The sequence below is a fragment of the Chroicocephalus ridibundus genome, chromosome 14 (assembly GCF_963924245.1).
Source record: "Chroicocephalus ridibundus chromosome 14, bChrRid1.1, whole genome shotgun sequence".
NCBI classification, from domain to species: domain Eukaryota; kingdom Metazoa; phylum Chordata; class Aves; order Charadriiformes; family Laridae; genus Chroicocephalus; species Chroicocephalus ridibundus.
Window position 1 is genome coordinate 8,636,574 of NC_086297.1, and position 17,125 is coordinate 8,653,698.

The following is a 17,125-nucleotide window of genomic DNA, read 5'->3' on the forward strand; positions in this document are numbered from 1 at the left end:
TGACTAGAAACGTCCGCAGAGCGACGGGCCTCCCCTCGCCCCGGGCCACATCTCCGCCATTGCTCCTCTATGCCCAGGGCGGAGCCCGCTGAAGGGAGCAGGGTGGCCCTGCTGTCACCCCGGGGCAGCGGGGAGGGGAGGCGAAGCCTGGCACAACAGCCAGGTTTCTTCAGGAAAAGGCCCAAAAGGAAAAGCTGGAGTTGCCTGTGAGCTGAGGAACATCCTTGCGGGACTGGTGAACCTTAGCACAGCCCCAGGGCAGAGCCGTGACAGCTCTGCCTTACTCAGCCTTGAAGCTTGGCCAAAACTCCACGATCCCCCCTAAAGCCGCTGGTTGTCACAGCCAGGCAGCTGCCTGTCCAAGAGCCAGCAGCATGGCCGACTGAATCCACCCCCACCAGGGAAACCGCATCCCAGTACTGCCTGCTGGGTGGCCAGTGGCACTTGTCCCGAGGGATGGAGGCCAGACAAACTGTGGCTTCACAGCCTGTGGGGATAGATTTCACACTCTGACCACTACAACGTTGTTTTTAAAGAAAAGGACAGTTCCTTTATTGTTTGCTTTCCTCCCCCATGTGGAGGGCACTGCAGCCTCCTGTGAGGACGGACACAGCCATCCCTTGGGTTGCGCGTGGGGATGCCACCTTCTCAGTCTGACAGAGATGAAGTGTTGTAAGATGCTTTCTTCAGGGTCTCCAGGAAGAACTGCTCATCCTCTAAGAAATCACGGTCCTAAGAAAGGAAGGAGGGATGGGATGGATATCAGAGCGCAACAGAAATGGTCACAGTCCAGGGTGCCTCCCACAAGGGAGGGAAGTATCCCAAACCCTCCTTCGTGCAGTGGGCAGGTACCCATCCGTGGTACCCCCTGGGGTCTACGGGCTACCCCCCAGAGCCCATAACCTCACATTCTGAGTGAGACCCACAGAAGAAGCCTCCAAGAGCATCCCCGCCTGGGGAAGGACCCAGCAGGGAAGTAGGGAGCTGATGGGAGAGGATGGGGATATCACGAAACCAGAGTCCAGCAGAGCTGGCTTCTCCCACCCAGGGAGGGGGTGAGGAGAGGGGCAACCCCATCGAGCCAAGGACGTTATGGATGAACCTGAAACAAGGTGTGAGGATCCACTCGTCCTTGCTTCTGGTATCACTCCTCTAGGTGGCCCATGGCTTCTGTAAGCCCACCCAGCCCAGTGGCTCAGTAATGATCTTCAGAGACACCCGACCCTGTGCTTATCAGGCTCAAATCAGGCTTTACCCAGCCCTGCTCCCACCCATCTGGTTTGAAGCCCCTTCCAGCTCTTGTCTCCCACCACCTCACCTGCTGGGCCCTGTGCTTCAGCAGCAGCAGTTTGGCGTAGAGCTCGGTGGGTCCGGCCACGGCCAGGGTTTCCCTGCTACCCTCCAGGCTGTGCCGAGGGAGCACCCTGACAGGAGGTGGAAAGCCTGGAACGAGAGCCCAAGTGTGTGGTGCTGCTGCTGTGAGAGGAACTGGAGACAGAGACAACAGAGCATCCTTTTTGCTGCCTGCATGTCCCTGCAGTAGGGTCCGTCCCAACCTCCCAGTGCAAATGGGCTTTAACCCACCTGCCTCTCCCTTCCTGCCCCCTCCACTCCGTCTTGGCACTGCCCTGGCTCTGAGAGCTCCGCTGAGCTCCTTCAGAGGATGAGGAGCCTAACTCACATCTGGGATTTATATACAGAACTAAACCAGCCCCCAGGAACGTCCCAAGCCTCCTGAGAAGCGGAATACAAATGCAGCTGTCCTCCCAGCACGTCCCTTCCCATCAGCAGCATGCAGGAAGCCTTACATGGCGTGCTGGAGAGGCCTTTTGTAGGGGCACTGAGGTCCTGGTCTGCAGTCAGCAGCATCACGGGGTTGCTGGGCAGCTCCTCGCGTAGCTGTTGGAGCTGACTCCTCTGGTGGGCAATGCTCAGCCGCTCCTGCCCCGTCACCAGGAAAAAGGGAGAGAGAGAAGCTGTTGGTAAAGATTCAGGCCCTTGGCATGGAGGCCCCAGGCCAAAAAGGGAAGGCAAGGGGGTATTTGCCTGGTGCAGACGCTGTTCCTGCTGTTTCAGCTGCTCCAGGTGCTGCTGCATGACCTGCAGCCTGGTCTGGTGCTCGGACTCTATCCTGCACGCCTCCCGCAGGGCCCGCTCCCCTTCCTCGTACTTCTGGGATGAGAGCTGCAAGGCAGAGTGGCTGGGGAGGCTGGGGACAGGGACCCTTGCTGCCCTGGGGCAGGGATCCTTTGTGCATCCCCTTATTCCCCTCCCGGGACAGGATTAGGTTCACGACTTTGGGAGGACGTGAAACCCCAGCTTTGCTGCTGGCCTGTGTACAGCTGTGAATTGCAGTGCAAATGCTCTGCTTACCTTGGTCATACTTTTAACTTCCTCCTCCCGCTGCCGAATGCGCAGTGCGGTCCCATTCACCTTCTCTTTCTCCAGCCTCAGCTCCCGCCAGGCCTCCTCCAGCAGCTCCCTGTCCTTCACCAGCTGCTCCTCCTTGGCTTTCAGCTCATGGCCCCGAATCTTCAGCTCTGCCTGCTCCTAGGATAGGCACAAGAAAAACATGCATTTCCTGCCCTGTCCTGGACACCATCTCATGTCTTCCCAAGTGATGGGGGAGATCTGCCACTGTTGAGCTCCTTGTGTGTGCTAGTTTGGGGTGCAGAGCAACACCACCGGGTACTCAAGCAGCGCCCTCATCCACCCACTCCTGGGGACCAGGGGACCAGGGCTGTCAGACCTGGGATTGTACACAAACACACACACACTCCTTCCCTGGAGAGGACAGAGCCCCTCATCGTGTTGCACATCTTAAAACACAGTCAAGGCACGGCATTTTGTCAGCAGTGGAGATACCCAGCCTAAATGGTTATTTTCCACCTTGGTAGCCCTTAAAAATGCAGCTCTGCTGCACTGTCTGTGCCACATATCCACTCTGGATGCCCCATGCGGGAGCAGAAATGGTTCTGGACACATCCCCGTGGCACAGGGAAGTTTTGCTTAACCCACCATGGGGGTTTCCTCCCACCAGACTTACAACAGAGGCAGCTGCACCTGGTCTGGCCGCCCAAACTCCTCACAGGCAAAGCGAATAGAGAGAAGCGACTGATGCTTCAGTCAACATCTAAAACAGGCTGGTGGAGACTGTTCCTGCAACAGCCTGATTCTCACTACGCTGAGCAATGTCTCTGACTTAAACACCTGAAGGCAGCACCGAACATCTCCCCTGTGGACAGGACCCATCCACCCATTCGTGAGCCCACCAGGCAGTGCTGGAGGCCATGGGAAGGGTCTCTGCTGCGGTACCTTGGCCAGGCTCATGATGGTGCCCTCTCTCTGGGAGTCCATCTGCAGGGCTCGGTCCATGTCACGCTCCATCCGCTCCTTGCTCAGCTGCTGCCGGGTGTGAAATTCAGCCCACTCAGCCGCCAGCTTCCGTCGCTCCTCTGAGCACTTCTGCATCACCGACTTCTGCTCCTCCAGCAAAGCACTCTGGAGAGGATTGCAAGAGAGGGAGAGACAAAGCACTAAGTCTCATTCGCCGTAGGATTTTTCCCCTTTAACCCACCTCTGCCACCAAACCCCTGGCAACATCCAGAGGTTGGTTCAAGCCCGTAGTGCCTGGCATGAACCCTGCATGGAGAGCTCTGGCCCCACCCTCCTCAGGAACTGGCATGCATCATGCACACGAACTGCAGCCTCTTGCATCTGTGTGCCAGAGGGTTGGTCTGATCGCAATTCATCGTGCAACCCGGTGTGGGACCAGCGAGGCAGAGAGCAGAGGAAGGATGCTGCAGCCCAGCACCCAGCTCTCCTCCACCACACACCGCAGTGCAGCCGTGGTCAGACTCATGTGAAAAGCACCTGGAGATGCCGGCCAACCTCACCTTTGCCCTCTCCAGCTCTGCTCGCTCCATGGAGAGCTGCTGGGTCATGATTCGCCGCTGCTCCTCCAGCGAGTGCTGCAGTGATTCCACTTTGGATTGCTCTGCTGTCGCCCTCCATCGCTCCTGGTCCAGACATAGAGGAGAGACAGATGCCATTCACAGGCTCAAGGCCAGGAACCTCCAGTGGGTAAGACATATGCCCCATACCCAGAGAGGAGGGCTGACCCAGGCAGAGGACACAGCATGGGCTCACCTGCTCCAGCAGCCGAGTCTGCTCGCCCAGCCTGGCCTCCATTTTGGCAATCACCTCCTGGAGACGGCTCCGCTCCTCCTCCATGTCCCTCTGCTGCTGCGATAGCCTGTCCTGGAGCACTGGGAAGAGACAGCAGCAAGACCATTAGCAGCATGAGGTGGGAAACCCCCTCTGTCCACACCATATTCATGGAAAAGCTGCACGCTCATCACCTTCCACACATCCCCAGGATATCAATTTGAAGAGGGAGACCCTGAGGTGTCCAGGGACCAAGGCAGGCAAGGCTTTGCCAGCCTGGCCTCCCCGCTTCTGGCTGACTCAGAGCCCAACTTTCTCCTGTTTTCCGGGTGTCCCCAGCCCCGGCAGGGACCCCACAGCCATTTCGGCACAGGGGAATGGCAGACATACCCTTCAGCTGCTTGTCCCGCTGCCGTGCCCCCATGGCCAGCTCCTGGGAGGTAGTGTGGTGTGTGGCCTCCACCTTGTGCGAGAGGTCATGCAGGTCGCTGGAGAACTTCTCCATCTGCTCGATGACACCATTCAGAGACCTGCGGAGGGGAGCGAGGGGAAAGTCACCCCTGTGGGACATGCTTTGTCTCACCCTGATGGAGAGGGGGACGTGTGGTGGGCCAAAGGCCAGGCAGCCCTGCCCAAATCTTTCTGGGTCATAGCAGAGCAGTAGGAAGACGTAGCTGCTGCTTAGGGGACAACTGATGGATATTAAACAGTTCAGCATCCCCGAAGGCAGAGGGTGGGAGAGGAGATGGCCCCTATTCCTCCTGTGGTCTGAGGCTGGTTCCCTGTAGGACAGGGAACACTGTGGCCAGGGACCAATGTGGGGATATGACATCGGCCATTGGTACCTGGTGTGGGAAGTGGCGCTGGTCACCGCATCGATCTCCTGGTCTTTCAGCCACTTCAGTCGCTGGAGCTGCTCTTCATGGTCTTTGCGCATCTCCTGGACAGACACCCTGCGGGACATGGGGGAAGGAGCCCACCAGGGCCTGTTACAAACTGGTGCTCCCCATGACAGGCACCATGGAAGAGGTTTGGTTGTGGGCTGAGAACCAGCTCCCAGGAGCTGAGCTGGCATGGTGGTCTGTCACAGGGCATCCCACGGACAGGCATCCACATTTGGGATGGACCACATTTGGGGTTAGGGGCTTGTCTAACAAAAACTATTTCCTCATTGATCCAAACTATGTGGACATCAGTGACTCACTGACTTGAATAAAAGGGGTTGGGAGAGATAAAACACTGGGTTCAGCATCTTTCAAAATACAATGCATTCACTCCGAAACGACGTCTCCAGCCAGATCTCCCTGTGCCTACCTGCAAAGCAAATCCCGATTCCAAAAGCCACCAAACTTCCCAGAAACCAGTGTTCTGGAGTCCAATTGCGCCTTTCACTGTGTCCCCATTCCCAGCTCCCTTTGCCAAAAAAGGGGAATGAGCCCCACGTATGTGCCACTTGTGCCACTCTCACCTCTGCAGCTCTCGCAGCCGCTCCAGCTCCAGCGCGCTCTGCTGCTCCAGCGCTGCCAGGCGCTGCTGGTGCTGTGACAGCAGCTCTGCCCGTGCCTGCTCTGCGTCCTGGCTCTGTGACAGCAGCTGAGCTGCCAGCTGCTCCTTCTCCTGACGCAGCCTCTCCTCCCGCTGCCTGTAGGTCTCCTCCAGCACCTTCACCCGGCTCCTGCCCGGAGAGGTCACAGGAAGGAAGAAGTGTTGCTTTCATGGCAATACCCAGCACTCTCCACCCAAAGTGCACATAGGGATTTAAAAGCAGATTGGTGTCGCTGCGCGCATGGGGAAACTGAGGCACAGGGTGCGTCACTCTCCATAGTCTGAGGCCTGAACCCTCCCGATACTGCCCAGTGCAGTGCCCTGGTTGGGGACATGCTGGCAATGGGACTGGCCCCTCCTCGTCACTGTGGGACAGTGTTGATGAGAGTGGACCCCCACCTCGGCTCATCTGTGGGGCTTCTCTCTGCCCCCACCAGGTCCATATCGACATGGCTCTCTGCCTGCCCGCCCCAGGGATGGATTTGGGAAGCACCCCAGCACTCCCACCTCAGGGGTGATAGACAGGGCTGTAGGCAAAGGTGTGACACAGGAAGGGAGCGCAGGCAAGAGCCTGGTACCTGTGGGCGTTCTCAACGAGATCCAGGTCCTCCTGGTGCCGCTGTTGGAGACTCTCCAGCAACAGTTTGTGCTGTGTCTGCTCCAGCTCCAGCATCCGGACCTGCCAGACATCCGGGGAGAAGGTCCTTGTGCCGCCCTGGGGACAGAGCTCCCACAGCAGCACTTGGTGGCAGTAAGCATCTCCGGACAGGGAGGTTTCTCCTCTCCCTTGTCACCCTGGTGCTATTTGGAGCAGATGTGGCCCCTTCTCCTCCCCCCAGGTCACCCGTGGTCCCCCATTCCAGCAGGCGATGGGGCTCACCTGGCTCTCCAGCTCTGCCACACGGGCCTGGGCACTGAGCAGCGCTGCCCGACAGCCTGTCGCATCCTCGTAGAGCAGGGCTGTGGGAGCCCCCAGCCTCCTCTCATGCTGCAAGCCCAGGGCTGGGGACTCTGCCTATAGGGATGGAGAAGATCGAAGCCCTTCAGGATGAGTGGCTTTGCGGCATGGCCATCAGCCCCCAAAGGAAGGCACATGCCTCACCTGCAGCTGTGAGGCAGCCTGGAGATGTGCCCTGGGTGTGGTAACCTGCGGAGACACAGGGATGCTCTCAGGGAGGTAAAGCCCTGGGGAGAACATCTCCTAGCCTGGAAACAGAGACCCATCCCAATCCTACTGTGGTCCCTCCTCCACCCTTCTCCAGCCCAACCCCATTGCTGGCCTGGGTTCCTTCTCCTCAGGTGATGCTCAGCAGCCCCTACTCCAGACACAAGCATGCTGGGCTCTTCCTTCTCTGAAGATGGACTCAAGGATAAGATCATGAGTCCTCTGGGAGTTGGCGTGTGTCCTGCCATGAGGGCAGGGTGAGGAAGCCCAGACAGATGAGAAATGGAGGCTTCAAAAGACCAAACAGGAGCTGCCCTCTCCGTCAGATGTTCTGATTCTCCTTCAGTTGTCTAGAAACAATCTCGGAGCACCTTCACCACCATACTGGGCAAAACCAGCTGAAGAAAACATCCTTTATCAACTGGAGCCTCTGTTGTCTAATTAATACAATATACATGCCTGGGGAACTATGTAAAAGCTGCTCAGTCAATGCAGGGTTGTAAAAACACATGATTTACAAAGCATCCATAGCACATGTGGTTTGGCCTGATAAAAACAACTTATGTCATCTCGGGGCTCTCCAAACACTTTGCCTTCATAAACACAGGCTCCCAGAGATGCAAAGCAGGGCACATCCTTCCTCCTGCCAAGGGAGCACGGACAGCGTTGGATGCCAGCAAGTTGGCAGGGAAGGACTTGTGATCACCACCCTGACCTCACATCTCCTGGGGACATGGGACCAGAAGACCTACCTGAGCGAGCAGGGCAGGGCCCTGCGTCTCCTGCTCTCCTGGTAACAAGGCCGTGGAGACTGAAAATTGAACAAGTCCATGATTCAGACCTTGCAATGGTAACCATCCCATCCCAGAAGGACGAGGGCCTGGGTCTCCTGGGCAGAGCGAGAAGGGTCCTGCTCTGCTCCAGCAGGGCTGGGGGACCCTCTCCACATACTGCTGCCCAAATTGTACAACCACATGAAACGCACCCAGGGCGCTGGCGTCTCTGGAGGGATCCCCCTTCGCAGCCTCCGACGGGTGAGCTGGGGCTCGTTTCGCGGTGCCGAGCCAGGGGACAGGCTGCCTGTGTGGGCACAGAGACACGAGCGATGCACAGCAGTGTCACAGCTCAGGGAGAGGCCCACAGACATTATCCTGCTTGACATTTCCTTAAGTTTACAGCTTGGCTGTTCCACTGTGATCAAACAGGCAAAAGCCTGATGATCCTTCAGAGCCGTTTCCCTCCCAGTTTACACAGGTCCCAGACCAGAATGATCATTGCTGTCTACCAGCTCTCCCCATTCCTCAGTCTCACCCACGGAGCTGCTTTCTGCAGGAAATGTCACCTGTGGCGGATGACTGAAACACAAAGGAGGCCTTACCCAGAGCCATCGGTGCTCGCTGCCTTGTCCTGCAGGGCAGCCGCCTGCTGCGGTGCTCCCGTGGAGCCGGCTGGCTGGCTGCAAGCAAAAAAACATCCTACGTGGAAGAGCCGAGGAGATGATGAAAGACAACATCCTTCCCTCCAACGCCAGTTCCTGCCTTGCAGGTGAAAGCCTCTGTCGCACTCAGCTGCAGCAGGATTCAGCCTTTTGGCTGCAGAAGGAGTAAAGACACCCCAAAACCTCCATCACTGGTGTTTCTTGCTGCATCCACCCCCTTCCCCTGGGAAGCAGCCGCCCCAGTGAACACACCCCTGCCCATGACACACGGCCGTTTGTCTGCAATTCACTCCCGAGTCCCATTCGAACGGCACAAGTCTGAACCTGTGTCCGTGTAAACTCAACTGGAGGAGTTGGTTTGCTTGGAACTAGGAGGAATGAAGGGGAATGAAGTCAGGAACTAGGAGCATGGGGGGAGCTCTGCGGGACCCCAGGCGGTGTGTGCAATTTTGGCCACAACTGGGAGAAGAGCCCAGATGTGTAATGGGACTGTGGGGTGGATCAGTGGGAGAAAGCCCCGTGTTATTACCCCAACCTGAGACAAGACAGTGCTTAAAATTAACTTCTTAAATCTGAGATGAGGGTTCCTGAGGTCCTGCTGGAGTAGCTACACATGGAGCAGACGGGAACCCTGCAGCCATCAACCATGCCTTTACCTGACAGGAGAGTGGGGATCCAGCCCTTTGCCTGGGACCTCTGAGGCCTTGGCACTTCCCTCCCGGGCTTTCGCTTGGGCTTGGGCTTTCTTGCGAGACAAGGCAGCGCTCAGCCAGTTCTCCTCCTCCACTGGGACGGGCTTAGCCGCTGCCTCCTCTACGGCCGTGAGCTGGCTGGTGGGGCTGGGCCCCCCGGCTGCGGCAGGGCTGGGGTAGCTCACAGCTGGACTGGCCTTCACTGGAGACGGCGGCTCCGAATCCATAAAATCCTCATCTTTCAAACCCAGCCAGTCGCCACCAGCCCTTCTGACCCGCACGGGGCTCCGGCTTGCTGGAGGAGGAGGTTTGGAGCATGGCTCTGGTTTCGGTTCGCTGCTGTTCTCGGCTGAAAACCTGCTGCAAGGAGAGGCAGCCACATACCTGCCTGCGAGGGGACCCCGCTTGCTCCACCGCAGGGCCAGCGTGGCTGCAGCAACAGACGCACAGAGCACCATACCTCACAGACTGCCTTCTCGCCGACCGGCCCGCGGGTGTGGAGGCCACTGTGGGCTTGTATGCTCCAAAGACAAAATCCTCCTCGTCCCAGCCCTCTTCCTTCTCTGTTCAGACAAGGAGCCTTGAGTCAGCACCCAGAGGAGCAGCCAGCTACAAAGATACCAGCCCTCCTCCTCCTCCCCTGCAATTCCCACTGGGATTGCTGCCTCTGGGAAAACACAGCTGGAAACATCTTCCCTGGAAACCCGTGAGCAATGTGCCTCCTCAGTGTGGCTGGGAATGGCGCCTTTGTCAGGAATCAGCCCACTTCTGAAGGCAACTGAGTTATGGCTACTCCCAGCCTTCCTCAAGGGCAGAGTGCACCACTTTTGCATTAGCCACCTTTCCCCCTGCACTGACTGAGGGCCCGTTAACAGCCCCGCTCACCACTACAGAGAGAGTATTTCCCCTGCAAGGGCACTAGAAATCAATCTCGCTCTCCCAAGCGAATGCTGTCGCCTCTGCAGACCTTCCTGGTGTCCCTGGCTGTGATCACCTGGCTGCTTTTGGTACTTCTTATCCAGCTGGAACTCCCTGCGCTCTCCCACGCCTGGCTGTTCCAGGATTTTGGCCACGGGGCCTCGTCCCAGCAACTCGTCCAGCTTGGAGCGGGCTGGCCGGAGCTCCTCTCTGTTGGGGATACAGCGGCAGATGAGTTTCTTCAAGAGGCTGGGCTGTTCCTCATCACACAGCCCTGCCAGGGTGCTCTGGCTCTTCCCAGCAAGACAAGGCTGCTCCAGCCCCTTTCTGGGACCCAGAGGCAGAAGCTGCAGCATCCCCCACCCAGCACAGTGGCACCATCTCAACACACAAGCCACCCCCTGCTTTACTCCCACGGCCTCTTCATTGCCCTTACTCTTCTGCCTTCTTTCCCTGCTTCTCATCTCCTTTTGGGCCGTTGCCAAACCCCAGTGCATCCATCAGGTCATCACCATCATCTTCAAATGTGAGCTCCTCTCTCCTCCGGGCTGGGGCCGCAGTGTGTAGGGGCGTCTGGGGTGGGGGTGGCTCTGTGGATGGGATCACACATGGCAGGAGCTTTGATAAGGCCTTTTATTTTTTTCAGAAGAGATCAAAGCAGCCCCATCAGCTCTCATCTCTCAGGACCATTTACAAAGTCATTTTTAAATAACTCTTTTCAGTGAACAAATCTCACAGCAAGGACAAAGTGGCAGCGCACTACTGCCTGGTCTGTGGCCACTCATCCACTGACGGGACATTGCTGGGCGTCACTAACTGGATGACACCAGGAGCTTTTTTAGCTTTGCAAGTTTCCAATCAGCAAATTCCTGCCCCTCTTCATCCAAAGACCCTGCTCCACCAATGCACCTTAGCCCTTGCCCTAATCCACCAGCTGCTACTTGTGTCCAGAGTGGATTTACTGGGGTGAAAGGTGATTTTAAGGGACTATCAGACCCATTAGCATCCCTGCCGCAGGAGCAAGAGGGATGAGTGCCTGTAACACAGCCACAGTGCAGCTGGATCCCACCCACAGATGCCCCAACTGTGGTTTGGTGTGGACCGGTGATGCTCTCAGCCACCCAAATCCTCACCCAGCAAACTTGTTCTCGTTTGGCAACGTGCAGAACAGGCTGGCTGAGCTCAAAGATAAGATCTGAGCCTCCGTTCCCGGAAAGGAAAGGTCAGCCTGTAACCTGTGGCGCACCGGAAATATCAAGCACTCGGTGAGCTGTGTCATAGTTAACCCCGGTACCGAGTTGCTGTATAAATGACCCTACTGGTTAATAAGAGATGGGACTAGGTGGCTTTCAATTTAATCAGTTTGGATCTCACACAAACTAATCCAGGCTGCTGATTCATTTAATACAAGGAGGATGCATCGAGCAACCCTGCTTACCTTTCTCTTTGCTCCGTTCTGTTTTTTTCTCAGAGCTGCTTTTAGCGCCTGTTGGAGCTGGCTTCTTGTGAGCGTCCTGCTCCTCATCAGACAAAAGCCCTGCCAAAGGATCGTCTAAATCTGGGAATTACCCCATAGGGGCAAGAAAGGAGAATAATAATAGAAAAAACAAACAAACACACACAACATTATTTAGAAGAACAGTTCTGCACTAAGCCAAGCACTATCCCCCACATGTGCACAAGGGGACAGGAGACCGTATCTGCCCATGAATGAAGGTTCTGCAGAGACCTGGGATACCCTGAATCTCCCTGAACTTTAAACACTCAAGAATTATGTTTCTGTTCAGTTTTTCCACAATTTCTTTCTCCTAGAAGAAAATAACTCAAAATTTGGGTGCTTTAACGCTTGAACACTGTTTAGGCAAAGTCACCTAAAGTGCCTTAGTGATTTTAACAGATGCTGATCTTGGTTAAAGCACAGGCTTTGACAACCAGATCTCAGCTGTGCCAGGAAACCGCCCCCCCTGTTTGGAAGCTGGACAGAATCCCCCCTGACACAAGGGCTCCCAAGTGTAACAGACAGTCATTAAAAACCAAAGCACACATGAAAATGGAAATGTCCCCAGAAATCGTCTCCCAGACCCGTCCTGTGGAGGGCCTCAAACTGTAGTTTTTTTTTTGCTTTGGTCACCTCGGAAGGATTGGATTTGCAACAGCATCGTAAGGGTGAAGGACTTTGTACCTCATTAACCAGCCAAGCCTTCAGTTAACAGAAGGGGCAAACGATGGGCAAAGAGCAAGGGCAGAGTCCTCAGCTGCCCCCGTGCATCTATGTGCTGAAGTGAAGCAACATCCTACCTTCAAAGTTAAATTTCTTGTACTGTCGGGCAGCAGGGGGGGATGCGAGTGGCTTCTTCTCCATCAGAGGTGCAGATTCTCCTATAAAGAGAGGCTACAGCTCTCAGAGACAAGGTGCCGCAGAGATGCCCCTCTCCCACCCTGGCTGAAGGTCACTTTTCTGGCGGCAGCCCCCCAAAAGCACAGATTGTGACACACAGTCCCCCTGCAGCCCTACGGGGTGAGAATCTCTCTGGAGGGGTCTCCGTGCAGGCAGAAAAGGAGAAAAGGGCCTGTGAAAGAGCAGGACAGTTTGGGGACTGGCATGTCTTTAATGCACCCCCTCTGTTTCTCCCTCCGCGCAGATCAGGCAGATCCCTGGTCTTTGACCTGCACCAGGGAACGACCAAATTGTGTTTGGTGGGAGGCGGCAGCGTGGCCGTTGTTGGTGCTGATGTCAGTGATGTTACCACACCACGACGAGAGGCTGGGACGGGGATCTCCCAAGGGAGAACACATGGCCAGAATAACACTCTGTGTCTGGGACAGCCCCAAGAAAGAACCAGGAAAAGCATTTTAGGGCACAAATCCACTTTTTGTTCCCTATCCCGGAAAAAAATACCTGCTCATTTGGAACCAGGCTATGAAAAGAAGAGCAGAATCTCCTTTTTTACCTTTCTTGGGGGATAGCAGCTTCTCTGCGGTCTTCACTGTTCCTCCCGAGGAGTCAAGTTTCCCAGGACCTTTCACAGTTGTCTTCCCTGGCCCAGAACTGGGTTTCGATATTCCCAGGAGATCAGCTTCCATATCATCCATGTCCTGGAAAGCAAAAGGATGAGGACCGGGGAAGGGTGAGTGCTGCTAATGCCTCAGTGCTTCTCGCTTTGGAGGCTGGTGCCGGAGGCCATGGCACAGTGCATGTGGGGCTGAGACGGAGGATATTTATGCACTTACCTTCAGGGTCTGCAGCAGAGCTTGTGGGTCTGTGTCAGAAGCACTGGATCCCTGCATGCCAAGGAGGGCAGAGATCAGAGACAAGCAGAATTTGGAAACTCCTCACCCCTTGCTTCCACATTCTGGCCCCTGGTTTTCCTCATTTTATGGAATGGAAGAATTCCACGCCCAAGTCCTCCTGGTGTCCCCCTCACTGGAAACCCCCTGTGCGTTGACTCCTCTCCTGACATCCTGCTGCCTCTGGGAAAAGTGTCAGGAACACTGAGGGCATCACTTTGGGTAAGGGCCCTTCCTACGACACTTTATCCGAAGCGCACCCAGGAAGGCTGCAACACAACATGCCCCCCTGGCTTTGCTCCATCTCATCCACGGCACCTGAGAGCCCTTCTCCCACCACCCACCCACTCCCCTGTCCTGCCTTCCCCACCCCACAGTGGCACCGGAGAGGGGTTACCTCTTCAGCCAAACTTCACAGCTCACCCCTGATATCCCACCGCTGACTTGGATGGGGCGACACCAGGGGCAAGCCCGGCTCGGCTCAGCCCCAGCCCTCAGGACACCCAGGCTCTCTCCCAAAATTTGGGCTCACCTCTGTGGCTTTGATGTCCTCTGCGGGGAGTTTGCTGAAGAAATCATCCTCTAGAAAGGACCTGTGACAAAAGCGGGGGGTTAGCAGCACCACAGGTGAGCTCAGCAAGGGTGCAGGGAGACACAGCGGTGGGAGGAGAAGGCGACCACACGGGCACACCACGGCAGCCATATCATACAACACAGAAAATGAGACTAAAATAGCACTGGGATAAAAGATGGTAGTGCTGGGACTGCTATATTTAAGCAAGCAACTGTTATAAGGGAGATTTACAGAAGATATACAGGGCTGGAAGCACCCAACTCTTGCTGGAAAGCTTCAGGCTCTGGGCTCCCTGTTCCCAAAGGCATCGCAGGTAACTCGCCTTCCCGGGCGGTTGCTACGGGGGCAGGGAGCGAGGTGGAGAAGCCAAGAATGGGGCAGGACAGAAGGACTTGGGGAGTACAGAGACATCTCCAGGCGAGAGGGGCTGTGTCTGAAAGGCACTCACTTCTTGCTGGCCTGCAAGCTGGTGCCCCGGGCTCTCCCACTGCTGCTCCCGGCCGGCTGGGAAGCTGTGGCAGATTTAACAGGGATTTCATCTGGAAACAAGACAGGGAGAGATTAGGATGATGGACATGGGCATATTCCTGGCCTAGGCACTCCAAAGGGGGATTTGCTGTCTTCTCATAGACCACAGAGGCTTTTAATCAGAGAAGAACTTCACTTCGCTTCCCCAAACCGATGTCCAACCTATCCAGTGGCCTCTGGCTTTGGGAAACTCTGCTTTCCCTCTGCTCCCTACTTTATCCCCCCTCACAACTGGAGCCCCTTGAAGACCAGTGGCTGTAGCACCAGCACCTCCTGCCCCCAGGAAGGAAGGAAGACTACCAGGATGCTGCCCTTTCAGCTGCAAAGAAGCTTCATTTTACCATCGTATCCCAGGAGGTCACCAAGCACATCATCAATAGAGCCTGAAACAAGACAAATTAAAGGTGTTGAGGCAGGTGACGTCCCCAGGCAGGTGTAGAAAGCTCCCAGTTTCAACACAGCTTGCTCTTTTGAAATCCCCCGAGAATAAAGGTTTGGTCTCAAGCATCATCAGCGTAAGGCCTTCCTTGCTGGCCTAGAGAGAACTGCCAGGACTTGATCCAGTATTTTGTGAATAAAAGATTTGGCTTCACTTAGTCAGAAATAGGTTATCTTTATCAAGTGAGCCAGATGCTTTCTATTCTGTTAGTCACTGGCCACAAGCAGCACTTAATCTGTGAGCTCTCACCCTGTGGTATCTCAGAGCCCCTGGGCACCCCCAAAAGCACTGCTTCAGTACCAGGGTAGACAGGTGTTCAGTAAATACATATATTCTCCCTTGGATTTGGAAAAACCCACAAGAAAGGAATGTAGGACCCCAATAAACAAATCTACTTGACGTGAGAGGCAGGTGAATACCTCCAGTTCAGGAACGACACGATGCACTCAACTGCATCTTTCAAACAAGGACCATGAAACATTTCAGCAGCCAGGACTGCCACCTGATCCCTGTGTCCCCTCTCCTCGGTCCCACACCTTCCCAGACACCTACAGACAGTGAAAGGAAAGCACAGGAGCGTACACACCTCTTAAACTTTTCTTGGGTTTTGTAGCCTATGGAGAAAGACAAATTCCATCGTTAGAAAACAAAGCAAGTCCAACCTGGACTTTCTCAAAGCACTAAAGCCAGAGGCAGGTTTCTCCAGCGAATCCCACAAGCAACAGCGAAGCCCTCCTCCTGCCCACGGTGTTTGGGAAATGGCATGTGAAACACAGGGGAACCACAGAGATATTTACCACTCTTGAGACACCAGTGAGCACATCCCCCTCAGCTGCCAGCTGGGCAGAAGCCTCCAGCCTTTGGGACCACTTCTGCCTTCCAAACAGAGGTGCCAGAGCATCAAATTTGGATTTCCCAGGCCTGCCTTTGTACCATACCACACTCACCATCGCAGGATCACAGCCTTCCCCTGCTCCAGCAAGTCCGTTTACAGATTCATCCAATCTCCACCTCCACGTTGTGGGGGGATCTAATGCTGTTGGTCACATCCACAGCAACCTCCTACCTGCGGGGAGAGGAGGATTTCCCAATTTGCTGTTAAACAAACTTCCTTCTCCTGCTCGGGGCCCCTCTGCAGCCCGCCAGGCTGGCTCCGTGCTGCTCGGACCTCTCCAAGCCACTGTAAACAGTGCTCAATCTCAGTCTTCAAAACAACCCCCTTATTCCCCAAACCAGTCTTTAGCTTCTGCAGCAGCTTCCGTGAGGAACGTCACACCGACGCCAAGGAATCGCTCTGCAAAATCACCCAAGAGGGAGCAAATGCCACCCGCCCTGCCCCAGGCATCCTGACCCAAGCAGAGAGCCCACGGGGTGGCTCCTGCTCTGCCCAAAGCCTGGAGAACACCCCAGGGGCCCGGGGCTGGGGAGGGAAGAGGGGAAGGAAGGAAGGAAGGAAACCTCATCTCTTTGGGTCTGGAGCACCCGGGGGGATCTTGAACAGGCAGGATGGCTGCGGGGGCCACACAGAAAACAAAGAGGTGCTGGAGATGAGGGGTGCACACTCCTCTCTGGGTGCGAGCAGGATAGAATCATAGAATTGTCTGGGTTGGAAGGGACCTTTAAGATCATTGAGTCCAACCATTAACCCAACACCGCCAAAGCCACCACTAAACCATGTCCCTCAGCACCACATTGACCTGTCTTTTAAATACCTCCAGGGATCATGATTCCACCACTTCCCTGGGCAGCCTGTCCCAATGCTTGATAACCCTTTTGGTGAAGAAATTTTTCCTAATATCCATCCTAAACCTGCCCTGGCACAACTTGAGGCCATTTCCCCTTTCCTATTGCATGTTCCTTGGGAGAAGTGACCGACCCCCCCCTTGCTACACCCCCCTTTCAGTAGAGAGGGAGAAGGTCTCCCCTCAGCCCCCTTTCCTCCAGGCTGAACATCCCCAGCTCCCTCAGCCGCTCCTCACAAGACTCATGCTCCAGACCCCTCACCAGCTCCATTGCCCTTCTCTGGACCCGCTCCAGCCACCTCAATGTCTTTCTTGGAGCGAGGGGCCCAAAATCTGACACAGCACGCGAGGTGGTGCCTCACCAGTGCCGAGGACAGGGGGGCGATCACTTCCTAGGATGAAAGGAGCCCCCCCAGGTTTCCCACCAGCAAGGACTCCGCCTCCTTGCATCCCGTTGCCATGGCAGCCGGCGCCCTCCTGGCCCACAGCATCCCGGTCCCCCTGCTCGCAGCATCCCAGCCCGCAGCTTCCCGTACCCGCACCGCCGCCGCCAGCTCCCGTCCGCAGCATCCCCCGCCCGCAGCACCCCGGGGAAGCCGCAGGCCCCGGCTCCCCCCGCCCCGTCCGGC

General features: G+C 56.0%; 1 protein-coding gene across 6 annotated transcripts; it reads right to left on the bottom strand.

Moving 5' to 3' along the window:
* Nucleotides 1-555: 555 nt before the first annotated feature.
* FBF1 (Fas binding factor 1) lies at nucleotides 556-17,125 on the bottom strand. Of its 6 annotated transcripts, none has more exons than XM_063352204.1 (31): nucleotides 17,033-17,125; nucleotides 15,702-15,820; nucleotides 15,341-15,368; nucleotides 14,657-14,698; nucleotides 14,236-14,326; nucleotides 13,746-13,806; nucleotides 13,157-13,207; nucleotides 12,877-13,021; nucleotides 12,224-12,304; nucleotides 11,364-11,483; nucleotides 10,362-10,515; nucleotides 10,002-10,135; nucleotides 9,468-9,570; nucleotides 8,972-9,364; nucleotides 8,256-8,333; nucleotides 7,863-7,957; nucleotides 7,630-7,688; nucleotides 6,815-6,859; nucleotides 6,593-6,727; nucleotides 6,291-6,391; nucleotides 5,636-5,842; nucleotides 5,013-5,120; nucleotides 4,558-4,697; nucleotides 4,150-4,268; nucleotides 3,897-4,019; nucleotides 3,316-3,501; nucleotides 2,374-2,550; nucleotides 2,047-2,184; nucleotides 1,809-1,941; nucleotides 1,319-1,443; nucleotides 556-732 (listed from the first exon to the last, which is right to left on the bottom strand). In XM_063352204.1, the coding sequence occupies exons 2-31, from the start codon at nucleotides 15,702-15,704 to the stop codon at nucleotides 649-651; spliced, it is 3,459 nt and encodes a 1,152-aa protein (XP_063208274.1). In that variant the 5' UTR covers nucleotides 15,705-15,820; nucleotides 17,033-17,125; the 3' UTR covers nucleotides 556-648. The 6 variants fall into 6 exon arrangements, with proteins under 6 accessions (XP_063208274.1, XP_063208271.1, XP_063208272.1 ...); XM_063352201.1 differs by having other exon boundaries at nucleotides 1,319-1,488; XM_063352202.1 differs by having other exon boundaries at nucleotides 8,972-9,367.